At 41.9% G+C, this 24,304-nt stretch overlaps 1 protein-coding gene across 1 annotated transcript in view; it reads right to left on the bottom strand.

The window, feature by feature from the left end:
- Positions 1–24,304, bottom strand: part of LOC120059964 — a 50,184-nt gene that overhangs the window by 8,289 nt on the left and 17,591 nt on the right. Inside the window, exons 2-4 of the mRNA XM_039009042.1 lie at positions 14,601–14,682; positions 13,906–14,414; positions 6,600–6,653 (exon numbers count right to left, since the gene is read on the bottom strand). Coding sequence (XP_038864970.1) covers positions 6,600–6,653; positions 13,906–14,414; positions 14,601–14,682 — 645 coding nt within the window. The remainder of the gene's footprint in view (positions 1–6,599; positions 6,654–13,905; positions 14,415–14,600; positions 14,683–24,304) is intronic.

The raw sequence follows: 24,304 nt of genomic DNA, 5'->3' as shown, positions 1-24,304 counted from the left end.
ATTATAACTTTGTAATCTGACTACTTTCCCTGGTGCCCTCGAATTCATAGTTAATTAGTTACGTTATTAATCAGTTGATTGCGTAATAACTAATTACAGGAATCTTTGATGTAAACTATAAGTCTTCAATTTAATGATAGCAAAGACACGACACCCCCATTCCATGAATCAGAGGAGGCTGGTGGGAGGAGCTATAGGACGGGCTCATTGTAATGTCTCCTCCCACCAGCCTCCTCTGCCACAAACAAAAACTTTTACCTACCATCACCCATGGTCACAATCACCCAGTTATCTCAAGGCTGCTCAACTTACCCCGTCCCTATACTGACCCCATACCCGGGGTAAGTTGCCAAGAGACCACTTTTTTGGGACAAGCTATGTTTTCAAAACTGTTATGTTTACATGAATTCTTATTATTTCCAGGGATACACAGCATCCTGAAATCTAGTGTCTCTCCTAGTCACATGCCAGGAAAAAGAGAGAGAATTAGGTTAATGGAGAAAAAGGGAGAGGGCGAAAGAGCAAGAGAGAAAGGGAAAAGAGACGTGTAGGGGGAGTTAAAGGGGAGAGTAACAAGGAGAGCAAGCATGGGGAGGAGGGAGGGTGAGAGGGAGTGGTGAAGAGGAAGAACAGAAGTAACAAGAGATGGAGAGAGAAAGAAAGCATCGTGCATCCCCAAAATCGCTCCAAAGAGCTACTGTACTAGAAAATGCTGTGTCTGCAAAATAACCATTACCAAGAGTCATCATTAACAACAAAAACAACAATGAGGAGGAGGAGATCATGAACATCATCTCTGTAGCAGAGGAACACAACACAGAGCAGCCGTCGGGCTAAAGATGGAAAGTGACTTCATCCCTGGTGATACACCACAGGGCAACCACAGACACTCCTCCATCTCTCCTCTTCTTCTACCACTTTGAAACATGAGCCTCAATTATTTATTTCAGTCAGCGCTTAGACACAGCGAAAGTAGCGTTCAACCACATAGAAAGGGTTAGCCTATGAGTGCAAAATTGTAACCCGAGTGTGTCTGTGCTGACACCAATGGTGTGTCATAAACGTGTGTTTGCAACCCACACAGAGAATCCGGTCACTTTCCCGCCACACTCTATGCATCCTTCTGGACTGTGCTGGTTTGTGCCAAAATGCCCAGGTGCCATTGACTCAACTCGAGCTGCCTAGCCTGCCTCCCCCCACAACTTACACAACCCATGGCCCACACACACTTACCCTGCTGGTGACACATGGCGCTCCAAAAACACCCTAGAGTGGTCTCAGCACCGAGAATTTTTAGAGCTAGTGTATATAGCTTGCATCTTCGCTGAGCCATTGCAATAAAATATCCTTTAACTAGTGTCACTTGCCTTAAATAAACCCTTGGTTCAGAAATAAACTGAATGCCCAGCGATGACAGTATATAGTAATTTTGGACCTAAAGGAAAGTAAATTGTAAGTTCTAAGCTGTGATGAAAGGATAATTGCTTGCTGTTTAATATAGAGTTTCTGCTTTCTTGTTAGAGTAGACATAGTGGCTGTAGCAGAGGGTCATAGAAACCAGTGCCGGTTAACATGTAAAAAAGCTCACAGCGTGAAATAGCTCACAATCAATGATTATGATTGACTGTGATCTTTTTCACACTTATAACAAAATTACCCGACAAGCTAGTGTCGGGTAACTTTAGCAACTGGGTGGAATGGCGAGATTTAGCCATTTGTGTGTTAGCATTGCGATTGCTGCAAGCCTGTTAGCTAGTTGTGAACACTCCTGTGTAGATGGCAGCGCTCGTTTGGATGTCTCGTCTCACCCGCCCTCACCCACCCTTGAATTAGCTAGCTAGCATAATAAGCTGTCAGCTGGTCGAGGTGGCTTGTTCTCAGGTGTGCAGTTGTATCTTGCTTGTATAGCTAAATGAACAAATGTAAAGCTTGTTTTCAGACAAAGTATAAACAACTTTCACCTAGCTTGCTAGCTGGTAATGCTTATTTCATTAATGCAATGTGATTAATGCAATAATGATCCTAGCTAGCCATAGTTGTCAGTGGGAGATTTCCTAATATGGAGACCCTTTTTAGGCTTATAGTCAGCTAATAGCTATACACCTCCAGAAACCCTACACAAGGCAGGATTGCTGGTCAGCTAAATATCATCTTTGCATCTACCAACTGGCAGCTAGGTACTGTGTCAATTTAAAGCCAGTCCTAAATCACTCTCTCCCCCTTGGTCCTATCCCCTCGATGTTTGCAGATCTGTAGGGTCTTGGCAGGTAGGCTATAAGCAGTGCAATTATGGATCTCACACCTAACAGAAACAAATGGTTAGGGCCAAGGGGAGTGGTAGGGAGCGATTTGGGACCGGACGCAAGTGTTGAGACTTTACCAATCACACTAAGTTACACTGAGTTACCCTTATTGTCTCTCTCCGTCCTCTCCCTCCAGACGAAAAGACACCCAACTTTGCATGTCTAGCAGATTGGATGTTAGCCTACCACGTCAAGCTCAACATTGACAAGAGAAGCTGCTCTTCCTGCCTGGAAAGGCCTGCCTGCTCCAAGACTCTGTCACAGATAACAACAACCCCTACCAAACTGTGTAAAACTCCCTTCACTGGCTCCCATCAGCAGTGTGCATGAAATTCAAATCCCTGTTCCTTGCTTACAGGGTAGCAAGGGGAATCGCTTCGCCCCAATCTTTGTCAGCACTGCCAAACTTATTGTTCTTCATATTGCCATTATACATGTAGCATGTCTCATGAAAAAGTTGCATGTCTTAAACTCTACCCATTTTTTTGTCTATCGTGTAGCTGACATAAGAGCACTGTTGGAGGTGCGACAGGCAGAGATACCCAGAAGGTAAACACCCATCTTTAGAACTTGTCAAGAATATTTTGATCAATGTTTCTTAACCCTGTTCCTGGGGATCCAAATGGGTGCACATTTGTTTTTAATTTAGCGCTGCACACCTATTCGAAATCAAAGCTTGATAATGGGAAAGGGGGATACCTAGTCAGCTCTGGGATTCGATCCAGCAACCTTTCGGTTACTGGCCCAACGTTCTAACCATAATAAGTTGATAATTTGTGTCAGCTTTGTAGTGCCAGGCCAAAAACTAAAATGTCCCCAGGGCCAGTTTTTTATTAGTTTTTGACATACACCAGATACAGTGAAATGTGATGTTTTACAGGGTCAGTCATAGTAGTATGGCACCCCTGGAGCAAATTAAGGTTAAGTGCCTTGCTCAAGGGCACAGACAGATATTTATTTTACCTTGTCGTGTATTCGAACCAGCGACCTTTCAGTTACTGGCCCAACGCTCTAACCGCTAGGCTACATAAGAAACACTGGTTTAGATAAGTGTCAAATATATGCCTCACATTCTTCCTCCAAAGGACCTTTCTATGGAAAGACCAAGGTAGCCATTAGCACTTGCCTTCAAACCTCATTCTTACCTTCAAAAGGACCCAGTTTGGAACCCACAGAGAATCCGGTCACTTTCCCGCCACACTCTATGCATCTATACATATACTCAGTACCTGCACTGTTCTGTACGTTTCATCTGAGATGTCACTGAATATACCTCAGTTGTACTTCTGGTGGAATTGTACAAAAATCGAAAATGACTGGGGTCCCAAGGAACGTATTAAATTCTATACTGTTCCCCTGTTCACTCCTAGTAAACAGTAAATCAGCTTGGTCCATAATGGGACTCATTACCATGGGTTTTTAAATCACTGGGTATTCATGCATTCTTTTCCATACCCATTTCTAGGTTTGTCTCTTGTGGATCCCCTCATCACCATGACTTCAAGGAGGAAGTCATGGAAGTCAATTGGAAGTCAATTGTATTATTCATGTCTTTTGGCTTTGTCGTTATTGTTTTGTCTTAAATTGGGGAATGTATTCTCTTCCTCCCCCACCACCCTTGAAATAAAAACCGGTCACATCTTTCGGTGTTGTTGTTTGCTGTCATTAACCTAACATTAAGTTGGTCCAGTGGGTAAGTGTAACAGTAAGAGCATGACACATTGTATTGGGTTGGGCTGTTGTTGTAGCTAGACAGTTTTTTGCCTAGGCAGCAAGAATAAACTTCATCTTTGACTTATCTAGTGTCATCAATAACAGCAGATCAATATGAGACATGGGAATTGTTCATGTACATTTTTGCTTTTGGTCTGATACCTGCCAGGATGAATAGTTTTCTTCCAGATAGCCTGTAATGTGTACCTCATAACCTGAAATAAAATCAACCTACTAATTAAGCATATGGCCATGGACTAACAAAGGACACCAAGGAAGGTCTTGTTTTCTCCATGGCATTATCGAGACAAACCTGGAAGAAACAACAAAGTTGAGTCTTCAGTTCCACATTACGCCAGTAGAGGTCATTCGTAACAGAAAGGAGAGGAATTTAACTTCTCTGGGATAGGTGGCAGTATTTTCACGTCCAGATGAAAAGCGTGTCCAAAGTAAGTGCCTGCTACTCCGGCCCAGAAGCTAAGATATGCATATTATTAGTAGATTTGGATAGAAAACACTCTGAAGTTTCTAAAACTGTTTGAATCATGTCTGCGAGTATAACAGAACTTATTTGGCAGGCAAAACCCAGAGGACAAACCATTCATAATTTTTTGTTTGTTTTTGAGGTCACTCTTTTCAATGGGAATCCAGATTTCTAAGGGACCTTCTTGCAGTTCCTATCGCTTCCACTGGATGTCAACAGTCTTTAGAAATTGGTTGAGGTTTTTCCTTTGAGAAATGAAGGCAGGCTGTTCAGAATGAGGGTAGAGGGAAGTGTACTCTTTGTTAGAGGCGCGTGACCTGAAAGCTAGCTACACTTAGTTTTCCTCCGGTATTGAACACAGATCATCCCGTCTTAAATTGTATTGATTATTTCCATAAAAAAATACCTAAAGTTGTATAACAAAAGTAGTTTGAAATGTTTTGGCAAAGCTTACAGGTAACTTATGAGATATTTTGGAGTCACATTGCGCAAGTTGGAACCAGTGTTTTTCTGGATCAAACGCGACAAATAAATGGACATTTTGGATACATGGAATTAATCGAACAAAAGGACCATTTGTGATGTTTATGGAACATATTGGAGTGCCAACAGAAGAAGCTCGTCAAAGGTAAGGCATGAATTATATCTTTACTTCTGCGTTTTGTGTCACGCCTGGAGGGTTGAAATAGGATAGTTGAAATTGTTTGCTTTTGTCGAAAAGCCTTTTTGAAATCTGACACATTGGCTGGATTCACAACAAGTGTAGCTTTAATTTGGTATCTTGCATGTGTGATTTCATGAAAGTTACATTTTTATAGTAATTTATTTGAATAAGGCGCTCTGCATTGCCACTGGATTTTGGCCAGGTGGAACGCTAGCGTCCCACATATCCCAGAGAGGTTTTAACAGATGATTTTGGTGAAATTGTACTACCATGGCAATCATAGTAGTGTTGATCGATAGCAAGCTATATACCTCAGTGGTTGATAGATGATTACATGGCTTTACCACAAATGTATTTATTTGTGTTTACTTTCCATTCAAGGATTGCTCCAGCAGAGGCAACCACGGTAGCCTACTGTTAAGTCTGAAAGACAGTGGGTTGTGGTCACATACTCTTGACTGCATAAGGAACGTCAGGACTAGTTGTGGTCATGCAAATAGCGAGCTGGTATATAATATTATGGACAGAATGGCAGCTAGCTAGATCAATAAATTTGGTTATCAAAATAACATATTTGAACAATGTCAAATCAAAGTGACTGTAGTGGAGATGTGGGTGAGAGGAGACGAATCCGCACAAGCGCAGTGGCACAGCCACGAGCTCAGCCATTTATACAGTTTTCACAACTAGCTAACAGGTTTGTGGCTAAATCGCTATGCTAATGCATAAACTCTCACCATTCCAACCAGTTGCTAAAGTTACCTGACGCTAGCTAGCCAGCCCCGACAGAAGCGCAAAATAATCAATAATATATTTAAAAAGTGATCATTACTTATTTATTCAAGTGTCAATTTCAATCAGGCACTGATGTTATCCACCTAAGCAACAAAATAAACCAGAAGCAAAATTGAAGCAGAAGCAATTGACCAGTGAGAATTCTCAAGCCATGAGCTTTTTCACACTTTCATGTCACAATCACAGGCAATCATAAGTGTAAAAATACTCACAATAATAAGCTATTTCACACTGAGTATTTTTTACATGACACTGGTGTCAGATTCTATCCCAGCATGCATTTGGAGAGGCATTTAGGTGTAGCGAGACAGACTGTTCATGGGGCTGCATGATCTCTCAGTTTTATTGCGACTTTAATGGACACGGCCATCTTGACTGGGTATTGTCGCTCGGTTTGAAAGGATAAGGACTGTGTGTTTGTGTTTGAATTTATATCCTTTATTTTACTAAAAATAAGAAGAAATTCGTATTTACAATTGTGCACCGCCCCAATCATGGCCGATTGTTATACAACCTGGAATTGAACCAGGGTCTGTAGTGGCGCCTCTAGCACGGAGATGCAGTGCCTTAGACCACTGCGCCACTTGGGAGTCCAAATTTTACTATCCTTGTGGGAACCAGAAGATTAATCTAAACTCACCCGAATCTTTATGGTCCGTGTTTTCCCACCACAGTTCTTTTTAAGGAGCATTTTCTGAGGGGAAGAAATGAGAAAAAATTATCAGCAAACATCCCTCTTTAAACTAACTTTATCCCTCAGCATACTGTCCCATGTCTTACTGAAACATTTCAAAACACACCTGAATAATAATAACTATAATAAATAATGAATTGATTTGTATACCCCATTTCATACAAAGAATGCAGCTTAAACTGCATACTTAGAGGGCAGTTTACAGTGCCTTGCAAAAGTATTCACCCCCACAGGCGTTTTTCCAAATAGGAAAAATGACAAGGGGGGTGAATACTTTCGCAAGCCACTGTATTCCTCCGAGAGCAGCCAATGGGTTTCATTGACAATTAGAAGTAAATTCATATTCGATGATGTCACAGCAACTGTCCACTGTGAGTCAAATAAGAATTATAAATCAAGAAAGTGACGAAAGTGCAGCTGCTGCTAAACCAAACAAGGCAGTCAACAAAGCGTATAATATCCTGTCAAAGACTACTTCCCAGTCCAAGTTAGAATGTAAACGCCAGACTCCTGCTGTTGTGGAGGGAGGTAGATTTGGTACAGTGGCTTGCGAAAGTATTCACCCCCTTGGCATTTTTCCTATTTTGTTGCCTTACAACTGGAATTAAAATCAATTTTTGGGGGGTTTGTGTCATTTGATTTAAACATGCCTACCACTGCAAAATATTTTATTGTGAAACAAACAACAAATAAGACAAAAAAACTGAACTTGAGCGTGCATAACTATTCAACCCCTCAAAGTCAATACTTTGTAGAACCACCATTTGCAGTAATTACAGCTGCAAGTCTCTTGGGGTATGTCTCTATAAGCTTGGCACATCTAGCCACAGGGATTTTTGCCCATTCTTCAAGGCAAAACTGCTCCAGCTCCTTCAAGTCGGATGGGTTCCGCTGGTGTACAGCAATCTTTAAGTCATACCGCAGGTTCTCAATTGGATTGAGGTCTGGGCTCTGACTAGGCCATTCCAAGACATTTAAGTGTTTCCCCTTAAACCACTCGAGTGTTGCTTTAGCAGTATGCTTAGGGTCATTGTCCTGCTGGAAGATAAACCTCCGTCCCAGTCTCAAATCTCTGGAAGACAAACAGGTTTCCCTCAAGAATTTCCCTGTATTTAGCGACATCCATCATTTCTTAAATTCTGACCAGTTTCCCAGTCCCTGCTGATGAAAAACATCCCCACAGCATGATGGCGCCACCACCATGCTTCACTGTGGAGATGGTGTTCTCGGGGTGATGAGAGGTGTTGGGTTTGTGCCAGACATTTTCCTTGATGGCCAAAACCTCAATTTTTGTCTCATCTGACCAGAGTACCTTCTTCCATATGTTTGGGGAGTCTCCCACATGCCTTTTGACGAACACCAAATGTGCTTTCTTATATATTTTTTTAAGCAATGGCTTTTTTTCTGGCCACTCTTCTGTAAAGCCCAGCTGTGGACACTCCAATCTCCGCTGTGGAGCTTTGCAGCTCCTTCAGGGTTATCTTTGATCTCTTTGTTGCCTCTAAGATTAATACCCTCCTTGCCTGGTCTGTGAGTTTTGGTGGGCAGCCCTCTCTTGGCAGGTTTGTTGTGGTGCCATATTCTTTCAATTTTTTAATAATGGATTTAAAATGGTACTCCTTGGGATGGTCAAAGTTTTAGATATTTTTTTTTAGAACCCAACCCTGATCTGTACTTCTCCACAACTTTGTCCCTGACCTGTTTGGAGAGCTCCTTGGTCTTCATGGTGCCGCTTTCTTGGTGGTGCCCTTTGCTCAGTGGTGTTGCAGACTCTGGGGCATTTCGGAACAGGTGTATATATACACTGAGATCATGTGACACTTCAATAAAGTCCACCTGTGCGCAATCTAATTATGTGACTTCTGAAGGTAATTGGTTGCACCAGATCGTATTTAGTGGCTTCATTGCAAAGTGGGTGAATACATGTGCACGCACCACTTTTCTGTTTTTAAACAAGTAATTTTTTTCATTTCACTTCAGCAATTTGGACTTTTTTGTGTATGTCCATTACATGAAATCCAAATGAAAATCCATTTAAATAACAGGTTGTAATGCAAAAAAATAGGAAAAACGCCAAGGGGGATGAATAGTTTTGCAAGGTACAGTATGGACCTCACATGCCCAACAACCTAACCTTCCCAACAATGTTTGTACAGTCCGTTTAGTAGTTGAAAGTTCGGTGATCATTTAATAGCTCTTAAAATGTGCTCTGTATCATCCCTGAAACCATATATACATCTGTCATTTGAGGACCATAAAGGATATTCCGATTTTTTTCGAGGCGCACAGTTATGAACTTAATGCATATCTGACAGACCAATCATTTGTGGCCAGCCAGGCAAAAAAGACATCTGCCACATAAACTGTTTGCTTTGACAATCGTTTCCTACACACAATGGGTCGTGCCACATCTGAGCAATTGGGTTCGGATTACCGTGAGCACGGTGGATTAGTAGTAGAGACAAAACAACCGTGTGACCCTTTTGACCCGTTTAAGAATATTACAAGATTTTTTTTATTAAACCTTTAACTAGGCAAGCCAGTTAAGAACAAATTCTTATTTACAATGACGGCCTAGGAACAGTGGGTTAACTGCCTTGTTCAGGGGCAGAACGACAGATTTTTACCTTGTCAGGTAAATGACTGTACATTGTCACACTTATGTTGTATGCTGATTTTAGACTATCACGTTTGCTTCTCGCTCAACTACTTAACTGTATCCTTGACAATAGCAAACCCTCTAAATTGCTTCTCCTTTTATTTTAGCAGCCTATTGCAAAGGTGCTACTACTATTAGTCGTTGAGGTGTTTGGATTCATGGTATGTCCTAGCACCGTGCACTGGCATTACCATTACTTTCCTTTAAAGAGTTGTGTTAAGTGTTTAAATCTTACGTTGCAGTTCAGCCATCTTTCCAGCTGTCGGCAAGTGACTACAATGTCCTTGATTTGGTGCAGAATTGTAGCATAGTGGGAGTGGGGGGCTCTAGTTCCAAATTTCGGGAAACATAGTTGCAAAATGTACTCTAGGTTCTTCTAATGGAGAAAGTGCTGTCCACTAAAATAGTTTGTGAGAAAGAACAGAGAAAGGTTGAGATGCAGGAAATTACTTTTTAGACAGTTCAGACATGAAAGGCAAAACAGAGGTAGAGAACATTTGATATGAAGGATGGAGAAGTCGAGACATTTGTTTAGATTGATAATTTGGAGTCTCCAAGAACGCATCCCAAATGGCACCCCGTTCCCTATACAGTACGTTACTTCTGACCAGGTTTCATAGGGACGCACACTTGGAGTTGCCCAGAAAAGGGTTAATGGGAGAGTATTGTCTGGCAGCTACCTCTGAAGACCCCCCTATTGTTTTCCCTCCAGCACCTCCCGTTCCACTTGACTGAGCTCACATACACACATAAAGATGTAGAAACACACACGGACACACACTCAGATGCCGATCAGACAGAAACACACACAACCTCATCCTTTCCTTTTATTTCCCCTAGCCCCTGTCACTGCTGCTCGCTGTCTCTCATCTGTTCCCTTTTCCAAAAACACCCATGGACATATGGACCCCTCAAATCTTCCCCTACACACAGACGCATACACACACTTCCAATATCATAGTCTGTGCCAATGTGGCTATTGGATTTTAACGATCACTGGACCAGCTTCTCTGTGACTCATTAGTCATTGTCGTTTTCTGTTGTTTATTTAATCCTCTCCTTCTGCCTTGCTGGCTTTTGTGAGAAACGAGGGCAGACATCTGCCGTCCGTGCCTCCCTCATCTCTCCGGACCACCGAGGTGGCAAGCGCCCGGCCATGGATTGTGTGGGTGTGTGTGTGCACGAGAGCAACGCTATTGTGTCCCTTTACCTAATCCCAAACTCAATGTAATGAAGCACAGTCTGGCTGGTGGTACAAGGCTACCCTAAAGTAAAGCCTAGTTCTTCAGTGTACTTAATACAGTTTGAGTTATATAACATACTCACAACTTTGTTGGTCAATTGTCCTTTGTGAAAACCTTCATCAGTTAAATTTAGGTAATGCTTTACTTGAACCCATAACAGATGTGGTTGAGAAAAATATAAAAAAATACACTTGAGTCATCTTGGAAGATCTGAGGTGTGGTCCACTGACTCCATACCCAAACAAGAGTTGTAACATGGCATCATCGGCAAACAAAGAAAAATAATGCCCCTTCGATGAACCTTAAATGGTTAGTCCATCCAAATATGATACTTTCCTGTTTGTTTTATAAGATTGGATGTAGTCTACAGGGAACAGATGGCATTCCACAATAGGTTTTAAACCTAACTTTTTGGGAGGGAGCTGTAGTTAGCATGGCTAATTGCGCGAGGCCTCAGTTCGCATTGAAAACTAGCATACCAAAATAATAAATGTATAAAAATCCCAAAGGGAAATGGGTTGTTCCGCGAGTGCCTTTTATGTCCCTCAAACATTGTGTGTAAGTTTTGATAAAGCACTTAATTTAACAGTTGGATAACCTACATCTACACTCTGACTCAAACTAAAGTAAAACATGTTAAAAATTCAAATAGCAGTGTGTTTACATGTCAATAACTGTATTTCTTTCTCAAATCACCCCTTTTTGGAATATTCCATCTCGTTCGTCCAACTTCTGGGAAGATTTAACCCCAAGATTTGCACCATTTTAAAGCCCTAGTTATTTTGTTACTTTGGGAAAGATATTCTCAATTGTACTTATTTAAATGTGATTAATTTACATTTAGTCCTTCAGGTTTAAGGTCAACGCTGTAATATGAACTGAACTTTCGTTTCAACATGGTAAAATTATTTATTTCTATTTAAAAAGAAACATTGAACATCTAATAGTCAAGCAGGTGAGCTGGTTCGACTTTTTATATACAGAATATACAGTTTAAGTCGGAAGTTTACATACACCTTAGCCAAATACATTTAAACTCAGTTTTTCACAATTCCTGACATTTAATCCTAGTAAAAATTCCCTGTCTTAGGTCAGTTAGGATCACCACTTTATTTTAAGAATGTTAAATGTCAGAATAATAGTAGAATTATAATTATTTAATTATATATAATAGTAGAGAGAATTATTAGCTTTTATTTCTTTCATCACAATCCCAGTGGGTCAGAAGTTTACATACACTCAATTAGTATTTGGTAGCATTTCCTTTAAAATGTTTAACTTGGGTCAAACGTTTCAGGTAGCCTTCCACAAGCTTCCCACAATAAGTTGGGTGAATTTTGGCCTATTCCTCCTGACAGAGCTGGTGTAACAGTCAGGTTTGCAGGCCTCCTTGCTCGCACACGCTTTTTCAGTTCTGCCCACAAATTTTCTATAGGATTGAGGTCAAGGCTTTGTGCTGGCCACTCCAATACCTTGACTTTGTTGTCCTAAAGCCATTTTGCCGCAACTTTGGAAGTATGCTTGGGGTCATTGTCCATTTGGAAGACCCATTTGCGACCAAGCTTTAGCTTCCTGACTGATGTCTTGAGATGTTGCTTCAATATATCCACATAATTCACTTCAGGTGTTTGGAAATTGCTCCCAAGGATGAACATGGAGGTCTACAATTTCTCTTGAGGTCTTGGCTGATTTCTTTTGATTTTCCCATGATGTCAAGCAAAGAGGCACTGAGTTTGAAGGTAGGCCTTGAAATACATCCACAGGTACACCTCCAATTGACTCAAATTATGTCAATTAGCCTAACAGAAGCTTCTAAAGCCATGACATCATTTTCTGGAATTTTCCAAGCTATTTAAAGGCACAGTCAACTTAGTGTATGTAAACTTCCGACTTCAACTGTGTACGTACATACATACATTTTACCCCTTTTCTCCCCAATTGGTAGTTACAGTCTTGCCCCATCACTGCAACTCCCGTACAAGAGCCATGCGTCCTCTGGAAAACGACCCGCCAAGCCGCACTGCTTCTTGACACACTGCTCACTTAACGCGGAAGCCAGCCGGCGGAAACACTGTACACATGGCGACTGTCAGTATGGATGCGCCCGGCCAGCCACAGGAGTCACTAGAGCGCGATGGGATAAGGACATCCCGGCAGGCCAAACCCTCCCCTAACCCGGACGACGCTGAGCCAATTGTGCGCTGCCTCTTTTTTTATTTTATTTAACCTTTATTTAACTAGGCAAGTCAGTTAACTTCTTTGGGCTAGTGGGGCAGTATTGAGTAGCTTGGATAAAAAGGTGCCCAGAGTAAACAGGCAGTCCTGACTCATTCCTCTCTCCTTCGGCCCCACTAAACAGTAGAGGCATCAGACAAGGTCCTAACGACTGTTGACATCTCGTGGAAGCCTTAGGAAGTGCAACATTACCAATATCCCACTGTATCTTCAATAGGAGCCAAGTTGAAAATCGACCAACCTCAGATTTCTCACTTCCTGGTTGGATTTTTTCTCAGGTTTTTGCCTGCCTGATGAGTTCTGTTATACTCACAGACATCATTCAAACAGTTTTAGAAACTTCAGAGTGTTTTCTATCCAAATCTACTAATAATATGCGTATTCTAGCTTTTATGGCTTTGTAGCAGGCCGTTTACTCTGGGCATGCTTTTCATCCGGACGTGAAAATACTGCCCCCTACCCCAAAAAGTTAAGAACAAACTCTTATTTACAATGATGGCCTAAGAACAGTGAATTAACTGCCTTGTTCAGGGGCAGAATGACAGAATTGTACCTTGTCAGCTCGGGGATTCGATCTAGCAACTTTCGGTTACTGGCCCAACGCTCTAATCACCGCCCCTCATTGGGTCTCCCAGTCGCGGGGCAGCTGCGATACAGCCCGGTATTGAACTTAGATCTGTAGTGACGGCGCAAGCACTGCAATGCAGACTGCTGCGCCACCCGGGAGGCCCTGGTTATACTCTGTTTAGTAATTGTCTGGTGTTTTGTGGTGGAAAACTGAACATAACACATGAACCCTGTTACCCATAAATATATAGGCTACAAATGTTCTTAAAAGTTCAAACATTGTTGTGAAGACTGCATTCAATTCCCTGATTTCCACACAACAAGCCAATTTAAGATGAAATCATCAACCCTTTCACTTTTATATAAAAATTTAACTACCCAAAAGGCACTCTATGCATAGCATGACCCAGCTATGTGATTCTATGATTGCCAAATACTTATGTGAGATTCTATCCAAACCACAGAATACTAGGCTGATTGGAGAATGAACAACGCTATACTAACGGTTGCTATTTAAGAATTTTGGACACTGCGTAGAAACACTAACCTGTTGCATTTTCTCCAGGTCCAGACTCGGCCTCCCAACTTCTCCCCCGTAGCTGTGCCTGTGCTTCGTATAGGGAACCGCTGACTGGTCAAAGTGGGTCAAGATAATGGGCCTGGCAGCAGGCTGCACCACCTGGAACTGGAGCCGAATGGGGGGTGGGGGCTTGAGGCTGCGAGGCGGGCTGGAGCTACAGAGCACTGGGCTGGGGGAGGCCTCCAGGCAAGTCCCAGGCTCCAAGGCCGCCACCACCGGACCACAGCCGAACAGGTCCCGTACCTCCTCGTCGCTGGAGGCACTGCTGTGGTGCTCGACGTGGTGATGGTGCAGCATCCACTTCTTGCCATCTCCAACGCTGCGGCTGATTCGCTCCAGCTCTTCTTCGGACGAGTGGTGGTCCAGAGTTGGGTCTAAAAGGAGGCGTAGGCGACAGAGGCATGCCGGGGAGAGGGGACCCTGGTTGTGCTGTTGGCTGGTGGCCAGAGGGGTGAGGCCGCAGTTCCGCCACCTCTCTGAGGGGGGCGACCAAGAGTATAGGTCAAAGTTGAAGAGGCAGAGATAGCGATAAGCTTATTGTCTTCTTCTATACTGTGCTACCTAGAAGTAGCTTTATCTGTTAAATGACCATCTTGTACACATCCATGTAACAATGAAGACCATAGACGACTTGGGTTGGTTTGAGCGAGCGGGCCACATACCTCTGTCAATCTGTGCAAGCTCCTGGTTCTCCCCCTCGGAATCGTCGCTCTCCGCTCCCTCCCCACTGCAATGGTAGGAAATCTAGAAGGAAATGGTTAAAGGTTAACTATGACATCAGCTAACATATGGCTTTCAACAAGTTAAATGAGTTAGCATCAGTACAAGCCACTCTTTGGGGCTTTAAGCAGCATGGTGGCCCACTAAACAAAAGATGAGTTCAAGTTACTCACTTGAACAAAACAAAAAAAACAACATGTTCATTTATAGATTTGCAACAGTTGTCATTAAAGAATGTATTTTCAAGCTCCCATCTAAATTAAAAATTACTCCAGGCCCACTAACCCAAAGCTCAATCAACATGATTTATCTAAAGAAATTGTGCAATGTAAAAAAGGTCAAAATTAGCACAACTCTGTTTCACATGTAGCGTGCATATCATGCTAACACCTAAACTTGGTCAAATGGCCTATTCTTCCTGAAAAATGCCTTACACTGAAGTTGGAATTTGGAAGATGGATGAAGTTACAAAAAGCTTAAATCTAGGCCAAAACAAGACAGCCTCTTCAGTTCAATGTAAACCCTTGGCAGCTCTTGATGATGCCATTTCCATGTCCCAGACTGTCCCTTTAAAGAAAAAATTTGATTTCAGTCTTGTGGTTCGATGTGGCAGTTAGTGATGTTAGTCCCCCATGAGAACAAAAACAGTATCTCTTCCTCAAACAGATTGCAGTCAGATTTAATCTAAGATAACTAAAGAAATCTGTAATTAATTGACGTTTTTGCAGAGGTTTTAGTAGAGCAATTTTACATCTAGCTAAGGTATGTATTTTTTTTAACTTGAGAAATACTGCACCAATGTGTCATCTTATGTTAAAGTCAGATCTGATGGGCAGGTCTGTCACTGTCTGTGTTCTGCGGTAAGATTGGATAGAGTGCAATCCCAGCAGCTGTGTATCCCATGTTAGTGGGCAAGTGAGCATTGTCAAAATCAAAACAACCCTCAAGTAAGTCATGAACTCACAAAACTCAGTTTTGGACGAGACTGACTTTATGAACAAAATTATCCTATTTACATTTTGTCGTAAATTTTGACACTATGTATAAATGTTTGACTAATATCGATGCCACATATTTTTTATCAGATAGGTATTTTATTGCCTTCAGTTGTGCTTTAAGAGCATTCTCCTTTTGGAGGAGTCTACGACAACAAAAGGAGAGAAACCCAGCAGACGGCAGCGCTAAGAGTTAAGTAACGCACCACACTGAGTGAGGCCAGGCCGAGCAGCTGCCATCTGTGCTCACATGCACACACAGACTCAACACCTCCCCTTCCTACTGAAGCACTTCAAACAGTGAAAAGGAGAGAAAGAGAAAGGAACCAGTCCTCCTCGAGCAAGCCGCATACACTACTTGTGATAAACCCGCACCCTCCAAGTACCTTTACGAATCAACGGTAAAGACCTGCAAGTCTGTGAGTCAGTCAAACTTCTTAGTCATTGTACAAAAGAATTTGCAGTGGTACGAATAAGTAACATTCATGATTAGAAAGAGAAACAAGAAATTGTTCGTCCTACGCAAACTAAAAAAGGTTCAACGTGCCAAAGGCTGACCTGGTAGCTATATACACAGGCTACATTCACCCCTGCCTGGAATACGCAACACCAGCTTCGCATTACTCCTTAACTCAAGCCCTCTCTGATCAACTGGAGCGTATCCAGAAGTATGCTTGCAGAATCATCCTCAGCACAGCATATCCTGAATAGACGGATGCTCTGACTTCATTATCACTACCCTCACTTCATGAGAGAAGAGAGAAACTGTGCCTGGACTTTGCTATATCCCTGTTTTAGTCCCCTTTCAGAGACTGGTTACCCACTGCCTGTCAAGGACACGTGTCAGGAAGATCCACCCCAAGTGCCCTCTTCTCTATCCAACAGGCCAAGACAGATATAAAAAAAAGTTTTCCATAACCTACACAAACTAAAACAACAACTCAGAGTCTCCTAAATGTATTCTGAACAAAAATAAAACGGAACATGTAAAGTTGGTCTCATGTTTCATGAGCTGAAATAAAAGATCACAGAAATCTCACCTCTCATATTTTGCGCACAAATTTGTTTACATCCCTGTCAGTGAGCATTTCTCCTTCGCCAAGATAATCCGTCCACTTGACAGGTGTGCATAGCAAGAGGCTGATTAACTTCTTATGGATAGGGGTCAGCATTTTCACGTTTGGATGAAAAGCGTGCCCCGAGTAAACGGTCTGCTACTCAGTCCCAGTTGCTAATATATATATATTATTAGTAGTATTGGATAGAAAACACTCTGACGTTTCTAACTGTTTGAATGATGTTTGTGAGTATAACAGAACTCATATGGCAGGCAAAAACCTGAGAAAAAATCCAACCAGGAAGTGGGAAATCTGAGGTTGGTCGTTTTTCAACTCATTCCCTATTGAAGATACAGTGGGATATGGGTCATGTTGCACTTCCTAAGGCTTCCACGAGATGTCAACAGTCTTTAGAACCTTGTCTGATGCTTCTACTGTGAAGTGGGGCCGAATGAGAGGGGAATGAGTCAGAGGTCTGGCAGAATGCTTTGAGCTCGTGATGCTTGTTCAGGTGAGAGAGAGCTCTGTTCCATTTGCTTTTCTGAAGACAAAGGAATTCTCCGGTTGAAACATTATTGAAGATTTATGTTAAAAACATCCTAAAGATTGATTCTATACTTAGTTTGACATGTTTCTACGACCTGCAATATAAATTCTGGGACTTTTCGTCCGTACTTTCCACTGGACTTGCACGCGCGTCGTGAGTTTGGATTTGTTTACCAAACGCGCTAACAAAAGGAGGTATTTGGACATAAATCATGAACTTTATGGAGCAAATCAAATATTTATTGTGGAACTGGGATTCCTGGGAGTGCATTCTGACGAAAATCAAAGGTAAGTGAATATTTATAATGCTATTTCTGACTTATGTTGACTCCAACATGGCGGATATCTTCTTGGGTTCTGTTGGTCTCTGAGCGCCGTACTCAGATTATTGCATGGTTTGCTTTTTCCGTAAAGATTTTTGGAAATCTGACACAGCGGTTGCATTAAGGAGAAGCATATCTTTGAATCTGTGAATAACACTTGTATCTTATATCAATGTTTATTATGAGTATTTCTGTGATTTGATGTGGCTCTGTGCAAATTCACAGGATGTTTTGGAGGCAAAGCCAAATGTAAACTGAGGTTTTTGGATATAAATATGAACTTGATAAAAAAAAAACATACATGTATTGTGTAACATGTTGTCTCGGGAGTGTCATCTGATGAAGAATATCAAGGGTTAGTGATTCATTTTATCAATATTTCAGCTTTTTGTGACTCCTCTCTTTGGTTGGAAAAATCGCTGTATGCTTTCTGTGACTAGTTGCTGACCTAACATAATGATATGTTCTGCTTTCGCCGAAAAGCTTTTTGGAAATCGGACACTGTGGTTGGATTAACGAGAATTTTATCGTTAAAATGGTGTCTAATACTTGTATGTTTGAGAAAATGTAATTATGACATGTCTGTTGATTGAATTTGGCGCCCTGCAATTTCATTGATGTTGGCAGGTTAAACAGCATGATCATTACACAGGTGAACCTTCTGCTGTGGACAATAAAAGGCCACTCTAAAATGTGCAGTTTTGGCACACAACCCAATTCCACAGATGTCTCAAGTTTAAAGGCAGCGTGCAATTAGCATGCTGACTACAGGAATGTCCACCAGAGGTGTTGCCAGATAATTTTATGTTAATTTCTCTACAATAAGCCAATGTCGTTTTAGAGAATTTGGCAGTACGTCCTACCGGCCTCACAACCGCAGACCATGTGTAACCACACCAGCCCAGGACCTCTAAAGCTGGTTTCTTCACCTGAGTGATCGTCTGAGATCAGCCACCCGGACAGCTGACGAAACTGAGTACTTCAGTGTGTAATGAATCCCTTTTGTGGGGAAAAATGAATTGACTGGGCATGGCTTCCAAATTGGTGGGCCTATGCCTGTCCCCCTGTCCAGTCATGTGAAATCCACAGATTAGGTCCTAATGAATTCATTTCAATTGACTGAGTTCCTTATATGAACTGTAACACGGAACCCAAACCGTGTGCGCTATCGTGCATACATTTATTTTGCCCCCCCCCCCCACACCAAACGCGATCACGACACGCAGGTTAAAATATCAAAACAAACTCTGAACCAATGACATTAATTTGGGTACAGGTCGAAAAGCATTAAACATGTATGGCAATTTAGCTAGCTAGCTTGCACTTGCTAGCTAACGTTATTTTGTCCTATTTAGCTAGCTTGCTGTTGCTAGCTAATTTGTCCTGGGATATAAACATTAGGTTGTTATTTTACCTGAAATGCACAAGGACCTCTACTCCGACAATTAATCCACACTTAAAACAGCCAACCGAATCTATTCATCTCTCCTCCTTCCAGGCTTTTTCCATCTTTGAATTTATATGGTGATCGCATCTAAACTTTCATTGTATTACCATGACAACCGGCAACAAAGTTCGTCTTTCAATCACCCACGTGGGTATAACCAATGAGGAAATTGCACGTGGGTACCTGCTTCTATAAACCAATGAGGAGATGACTTTCAGCGCGATCTGTGTCAGAAATAGGAACGACTTCTACTTTAGCCCTTGGCAACGTAAAGATGCTCGTTGGCGCGCGCGAGCAGTGTGTGTGCAATATTTGAATAACATGGATTTCTAAATTTATTTTGCAACGCTCGCGCACGAGACGTGTCCGGTCTGTTCAGCATGTAACTCAGTAAAGTTGTTGAAATTGTTGCATTTTGCATTTATATTTTTGTTCAGTATACATAGTCATGAATAGTTTTTTGTATGTAGTGTAATATCCATGCATTTCAGTGACTGCCATGTGTATATCTGTAAAACTTGAACATTACTTCTTCTACATACAACAGGTGTGCATTCAGAGTTTTACTGCCATCACACGGTTACACCTGCCATCTCCATGACATCACCCACTAGCACCGCATGGGACTGGGGTGTGTGTGTGTGTCGCCGTTGGGCCCAACATCACATTCACAACCCCCAACGCATCACGAGAGATGAGATATTCAGCTCAGACTGAATTCCAAATCGGGGATGCTTACCATAGTTCTCATCCTGCTCGTCTTTATAAGGGCTTTCTGTAACCTCTTTGGGTCAGGATACTGGTCTGCGCTAGGGCTAGAGGGAGCTTGCATTTCCTGACAGTGATATGAACCTTTCAGAAAATTCAGAATAGGTAAAAAAAAAAATATGGTTTCCACCTTACCACTGATACAGGATCAGGTAATCTGATCCAAGATCAGTTTAAGGGCAACTTCTACCTCAAGAAAGGGGTTAAGGGCTCAAGTCCAGGTTAAATGTCAAGGGTGTGCCCCATCTTGGAGCAAGTCAGACACTATTGTCTGTGGCAACAGGATGAGCCAACATAACAGTGACGTTGCATGTTGACTTAACTATTTGACGGTATTTCAGGGAACCTGGTATTAACTGTTTATATAGGACACCAGGTGACTAAGAGGGAACACAAAACACACATTCATACACAAAAAGGTTACATTTAAAAAATAAAACATTCATACACACAATAGTCCACTATAAACACACATACACACATTAACGTTGCACTTAAAGGACATACATGCACGCACAGTAAAGGTAAAGTTATTCAGTGTGTGTACGACTTGGGTACGGGTACAAGAACTAGGCTATTTATCACACCAAATATCCTTACATTTTCTGCTACATTGCTTCTTCGCAGTCCCAGTTAGTCTCCTTATCTCTGTTACATACATCCACCCCACATTGGAAAAACAGGGGACATTTGTTTTATCTGAGGAACTCAAACAGGGTTCAAATAATTGGACCATGAAAAATGCAAATGTCTATGGGGTTTTCATGACTAATGTACTTGGGAGCCATGATACTTGTGTTGAGCCTGTAGCCTAGTATCAGAGGGTACTCTTGTAAAGGACATCAATGTTATGCACCGTGAAGTGTGTATGTGTGTGAAAATAGATTATTTTTTGCAAATGCATGGTAAACATAAAATATGATGTAGTCCATGCATGTATGTATTCAACAGTTGAGGGAACTGTGTGTCTGTGTGTTTCTGATGAGATTCTGCACAAGAGAGAAACTGCACAAGAGAGAAACACAAGAGATGTGCATATGCTGTGCAATGGAGCGGAACTGACTTGCTTACTGTTTGAGCAGGTGACCATTAGGCTAGTAGATACAGCAACACCTTGCCTTATGTGGCACACAGCACACTTTGCCTTCAAATCTAGGGCTGCACAATTTGGGGAATATTCAGAGGTGGAAACTTTCTGTGGGAATTAATGGAAATATGCAAATTAATGTTAATACCATTTAAATGTAGATGTTTTTTGCATTGGATATATTTACCATATCATGTGGAGACAGAAACATATACCTTATCATAAGTAGACATAATTGCAAATGATTAAATCCATCCAATAGAATTTTTTTTAAACAACTTAGTTACGAATTCAACTTTAATTAAATGAGTTGACTCTCCACATGGGATGATTTCACTGAACAACAAAAGGGAATATTGAATGATCCCCAAATGTTCCATCGCATCTCCCAAAAACTTTTTCAACATACATCTGAAAAATGATAGTTCCTATACTACAGCTTTGGTTGTCTTCCTCTCAGGCTTTCACGTCTTCTCCCTGGACCTCAATGTCCATCTCATGAACATCAGACTCTGAGGCCTCTAGTTCACTGTCACTTTCCAACCTTGTTGAGGATTACTCGATGGCCACCAAATTTTCAACCCCTGTATTGGTCAGCCTGTTGCGTGCTTTGGTGTGTGTGTTCCCAAATAAGGACCAGTTGCACTCTGACAGATGATGTTGTTGGGATTTGGAGGATGGAGGCAACAGGGGAAAGAGCCTCAGATCCATAAAGTTCTTTCCACCAGGTGGCTGATGAGATATGTTAGCACAACTGCCATATTGCATCTCCATCCCAAAGCCCTTGCTTGGAAGTGTACTTCGCCAGACTGCCAAGAACCTTGCCCTCATCCAGGCCAAGGTGGCGAGACACGGTAGTGATGACACCATAGGCCTTGTTGATCTCTGCACCAGACAGGATGCTCTTGCCAGCATACTTGGGGTCCAACATGTACACTGTGGCATGTATGGGTGTCACGCTTTCTGATGCATTTCAGAACTGCAGTTTCCTCTGCTTGGAGCAACAGTGAAGTGGGCATGGCAGTACAGATTTCCCCTCTTACATCTGCAAGCAGAGTCAGAACATTAGACAGGATGGCATTGTCTCCCTCAATCCATGTAATGGCTACTGGTATACAGTGGTTCCTCCGTTAAGTTGCAGCATACTGCTGCGCAGCTTGCATGGTGCCGCAGAATTCTATGGAGCGTTATTTAAGTGTGAACCACTGGTACAATTAATACTAGTTTGACCACCAGAGGGCATCTTTGAGAAGCATTTGATAGCCTGTACTAGAGAATGCGGGAACGTGGGAGACCGGGGTTCAATTCCCCAACGGGGAGGAAGGAGTAGGCTGTCCTTGTAAATAAGAATTTGTTCTTAACTGATTCCATATGTGTTATTTCATAGTTGTGATGTCTTCACTATTATTCTACAATGTAGAAAATAGTAAAAGTATAGAAAAACCCTGGAATGAGTAGGTGTGTCCAAACTTTTGACTGGTACTTGCTTAATTAGATTAATATTATGGCGTTTCTATTCCAAGAAAAACAAAAAACCTTCTGGGTTTCTGTTAGGATGGAATATAAAATATGGCGCTGTACAACGTGACGGTCGGGAGTATAGTACTGGGCTATTTAGTTAAAGAATCCCTGTGTCGTGCGGGCACGCGGGAGACCGGGGTTCAATTCCCCGATGGGGAGGAAAGAGTAGGCTGTCCTTGTAAATAAGAATTTGTTCTTAACTGACTTGCCTAGTTAAATAAAAGTTACACTAAGAGCATAACATTTCTACACCCCAATTCCCTCATTCTAATCTAACCAATACCCAAACGGAGATTCGGTGAAAATAAAAATCTCACTGATTTATCAAGACCAGTCCCCATGCTTGTCTCAGAGCAGCGTGAAACGGTGCTAAAAGTTGTAGGCTATTGCTTCTAACTTCAATATGCTCTTTAAATAAAAGACCTAAACCACTTTTAACAGCACATTATGTCGCCCTACAGTATATCGAAAAATATGACGTGACGTGAGGAATTTCCAACAGGCTTTTATATAATTCTAAATTAATAACAGCTTTGTTTAAATAAATAAAAAACTATATTTAGGAGATGATTTTGTTTCCAAATAATGTAAAATGTGCGAGAGAAAAAAGGCCATTCTTGAACATGGGGTGAGACATTGTTACTAATTTGTAAATAAAGCCAATTTGTTATTTAGAATGATTGAATATCTGTTTTTAGAGGGAGAGAAACCAAAAACCTACAATCATCTCATGGTCTCCCAGTTGTGGACGACACGGGTATTGAACCAGCATCTGTAGCAATACAGCTTGCACTGCTATGCAGTGTCTTAGACCGTTGCGCCTCTCAGGCGCTGTATTATGTGAGCGATCGGGAGTTGCCTACAGTAAGACCAAAATAATCCTAACAAAATAAAATAATAAAAACAGTGTAAAAGTTTTAGTAAGTAATACTGAAGTTGTCCACAATTACCAGTTTCTATTTAGTTTTATGTCACCCTGTATTGTCAGTTAGGACACACAGTAGAACCCAAAAGCACTGACTTATGCTAACTCCCCCTTGCGCTGGTCTGGTGCAATGAAGTGGTGATACAGGGTACCATACTAAACCACAAATGACCTCAAAGTCCCACAGGGTAAGCTCTCAATTTTTAAAGGAGGAACCACTAGGTTTCAGGAGTTTCAGGCTGCTTACCACTCTCTCCCAAAATACATCCAGGAGGATCCTCTTGATGGGGCTGTCCATATCGGCAGACTGTGATATCGCCATTTCTTGGAGACACTCCTTCCCCTCCAGGAGACAAACATTGATGACAACACCAACCCAACGGGTGTTGCTGCGTAGCGTCAATGTGGTGCTCTTATTCTTCTCACTTTGCTTGGTGAGGTAGATTGTTGCTATTACTTGATGAACCTTCACATACAGAACCATTTCCTTGGCTCTCTTGTACAGTGTAACCATTGCTTTCAGTGCCATGATGTCCTTGAGGAACAGATTCATGCATGAGCAGCACAGCCAATGGGTGTAGTGTGAGGGTAGGACTCCTCCACTTTAGACCAAGCAGCCTTCATGTTCGCAGCATTGTCTGTCACCAATGCAAATATCTTCTGTGGTCCAAGATCATTGATGACTGCCTTCAGCTAATCTGCAATGTAAAGACTGGTGTGTCTGTTGTTCCTTGTGTCTGTGCTCCTGTAGAATACTGGTTGAGGGGTGGAGATGATGTAGTTAATTATTTCTTGCCCACGAATATTTGACCACTCATCAGGGATGATTGCAATACAGTCTGCTTTCTCTATGATTTGCTTGACCTTTACTTGAACTTTGTTGAACTCTGCATCCAGCAAATGAGTAGATAAAGCATGTCTGGTTGAAGGGGTGTAAGCTGGACGAATAACATTCAGAAATCTCTTCCAATACACA

The sequence above is a fragment of the Salvelinus namaycush genome, chromosome 15, assembly GCF_016432855.1.
Source record: "Salvelinus namaycush isolate Seneca chromosome 15, SaNama_1.0, whole genome shotgun sequence".
NCBI lineage: Eukaryota > Metazoa > Chordata > Actinopteri > Salmoniformes > Salmonidae > Salvelinus > Salvelinus namaycush.
Note: the sequence above shows the minus strand (reverse complement) of the source record. Positions and strands in the feature narration are given on the sequence as shown.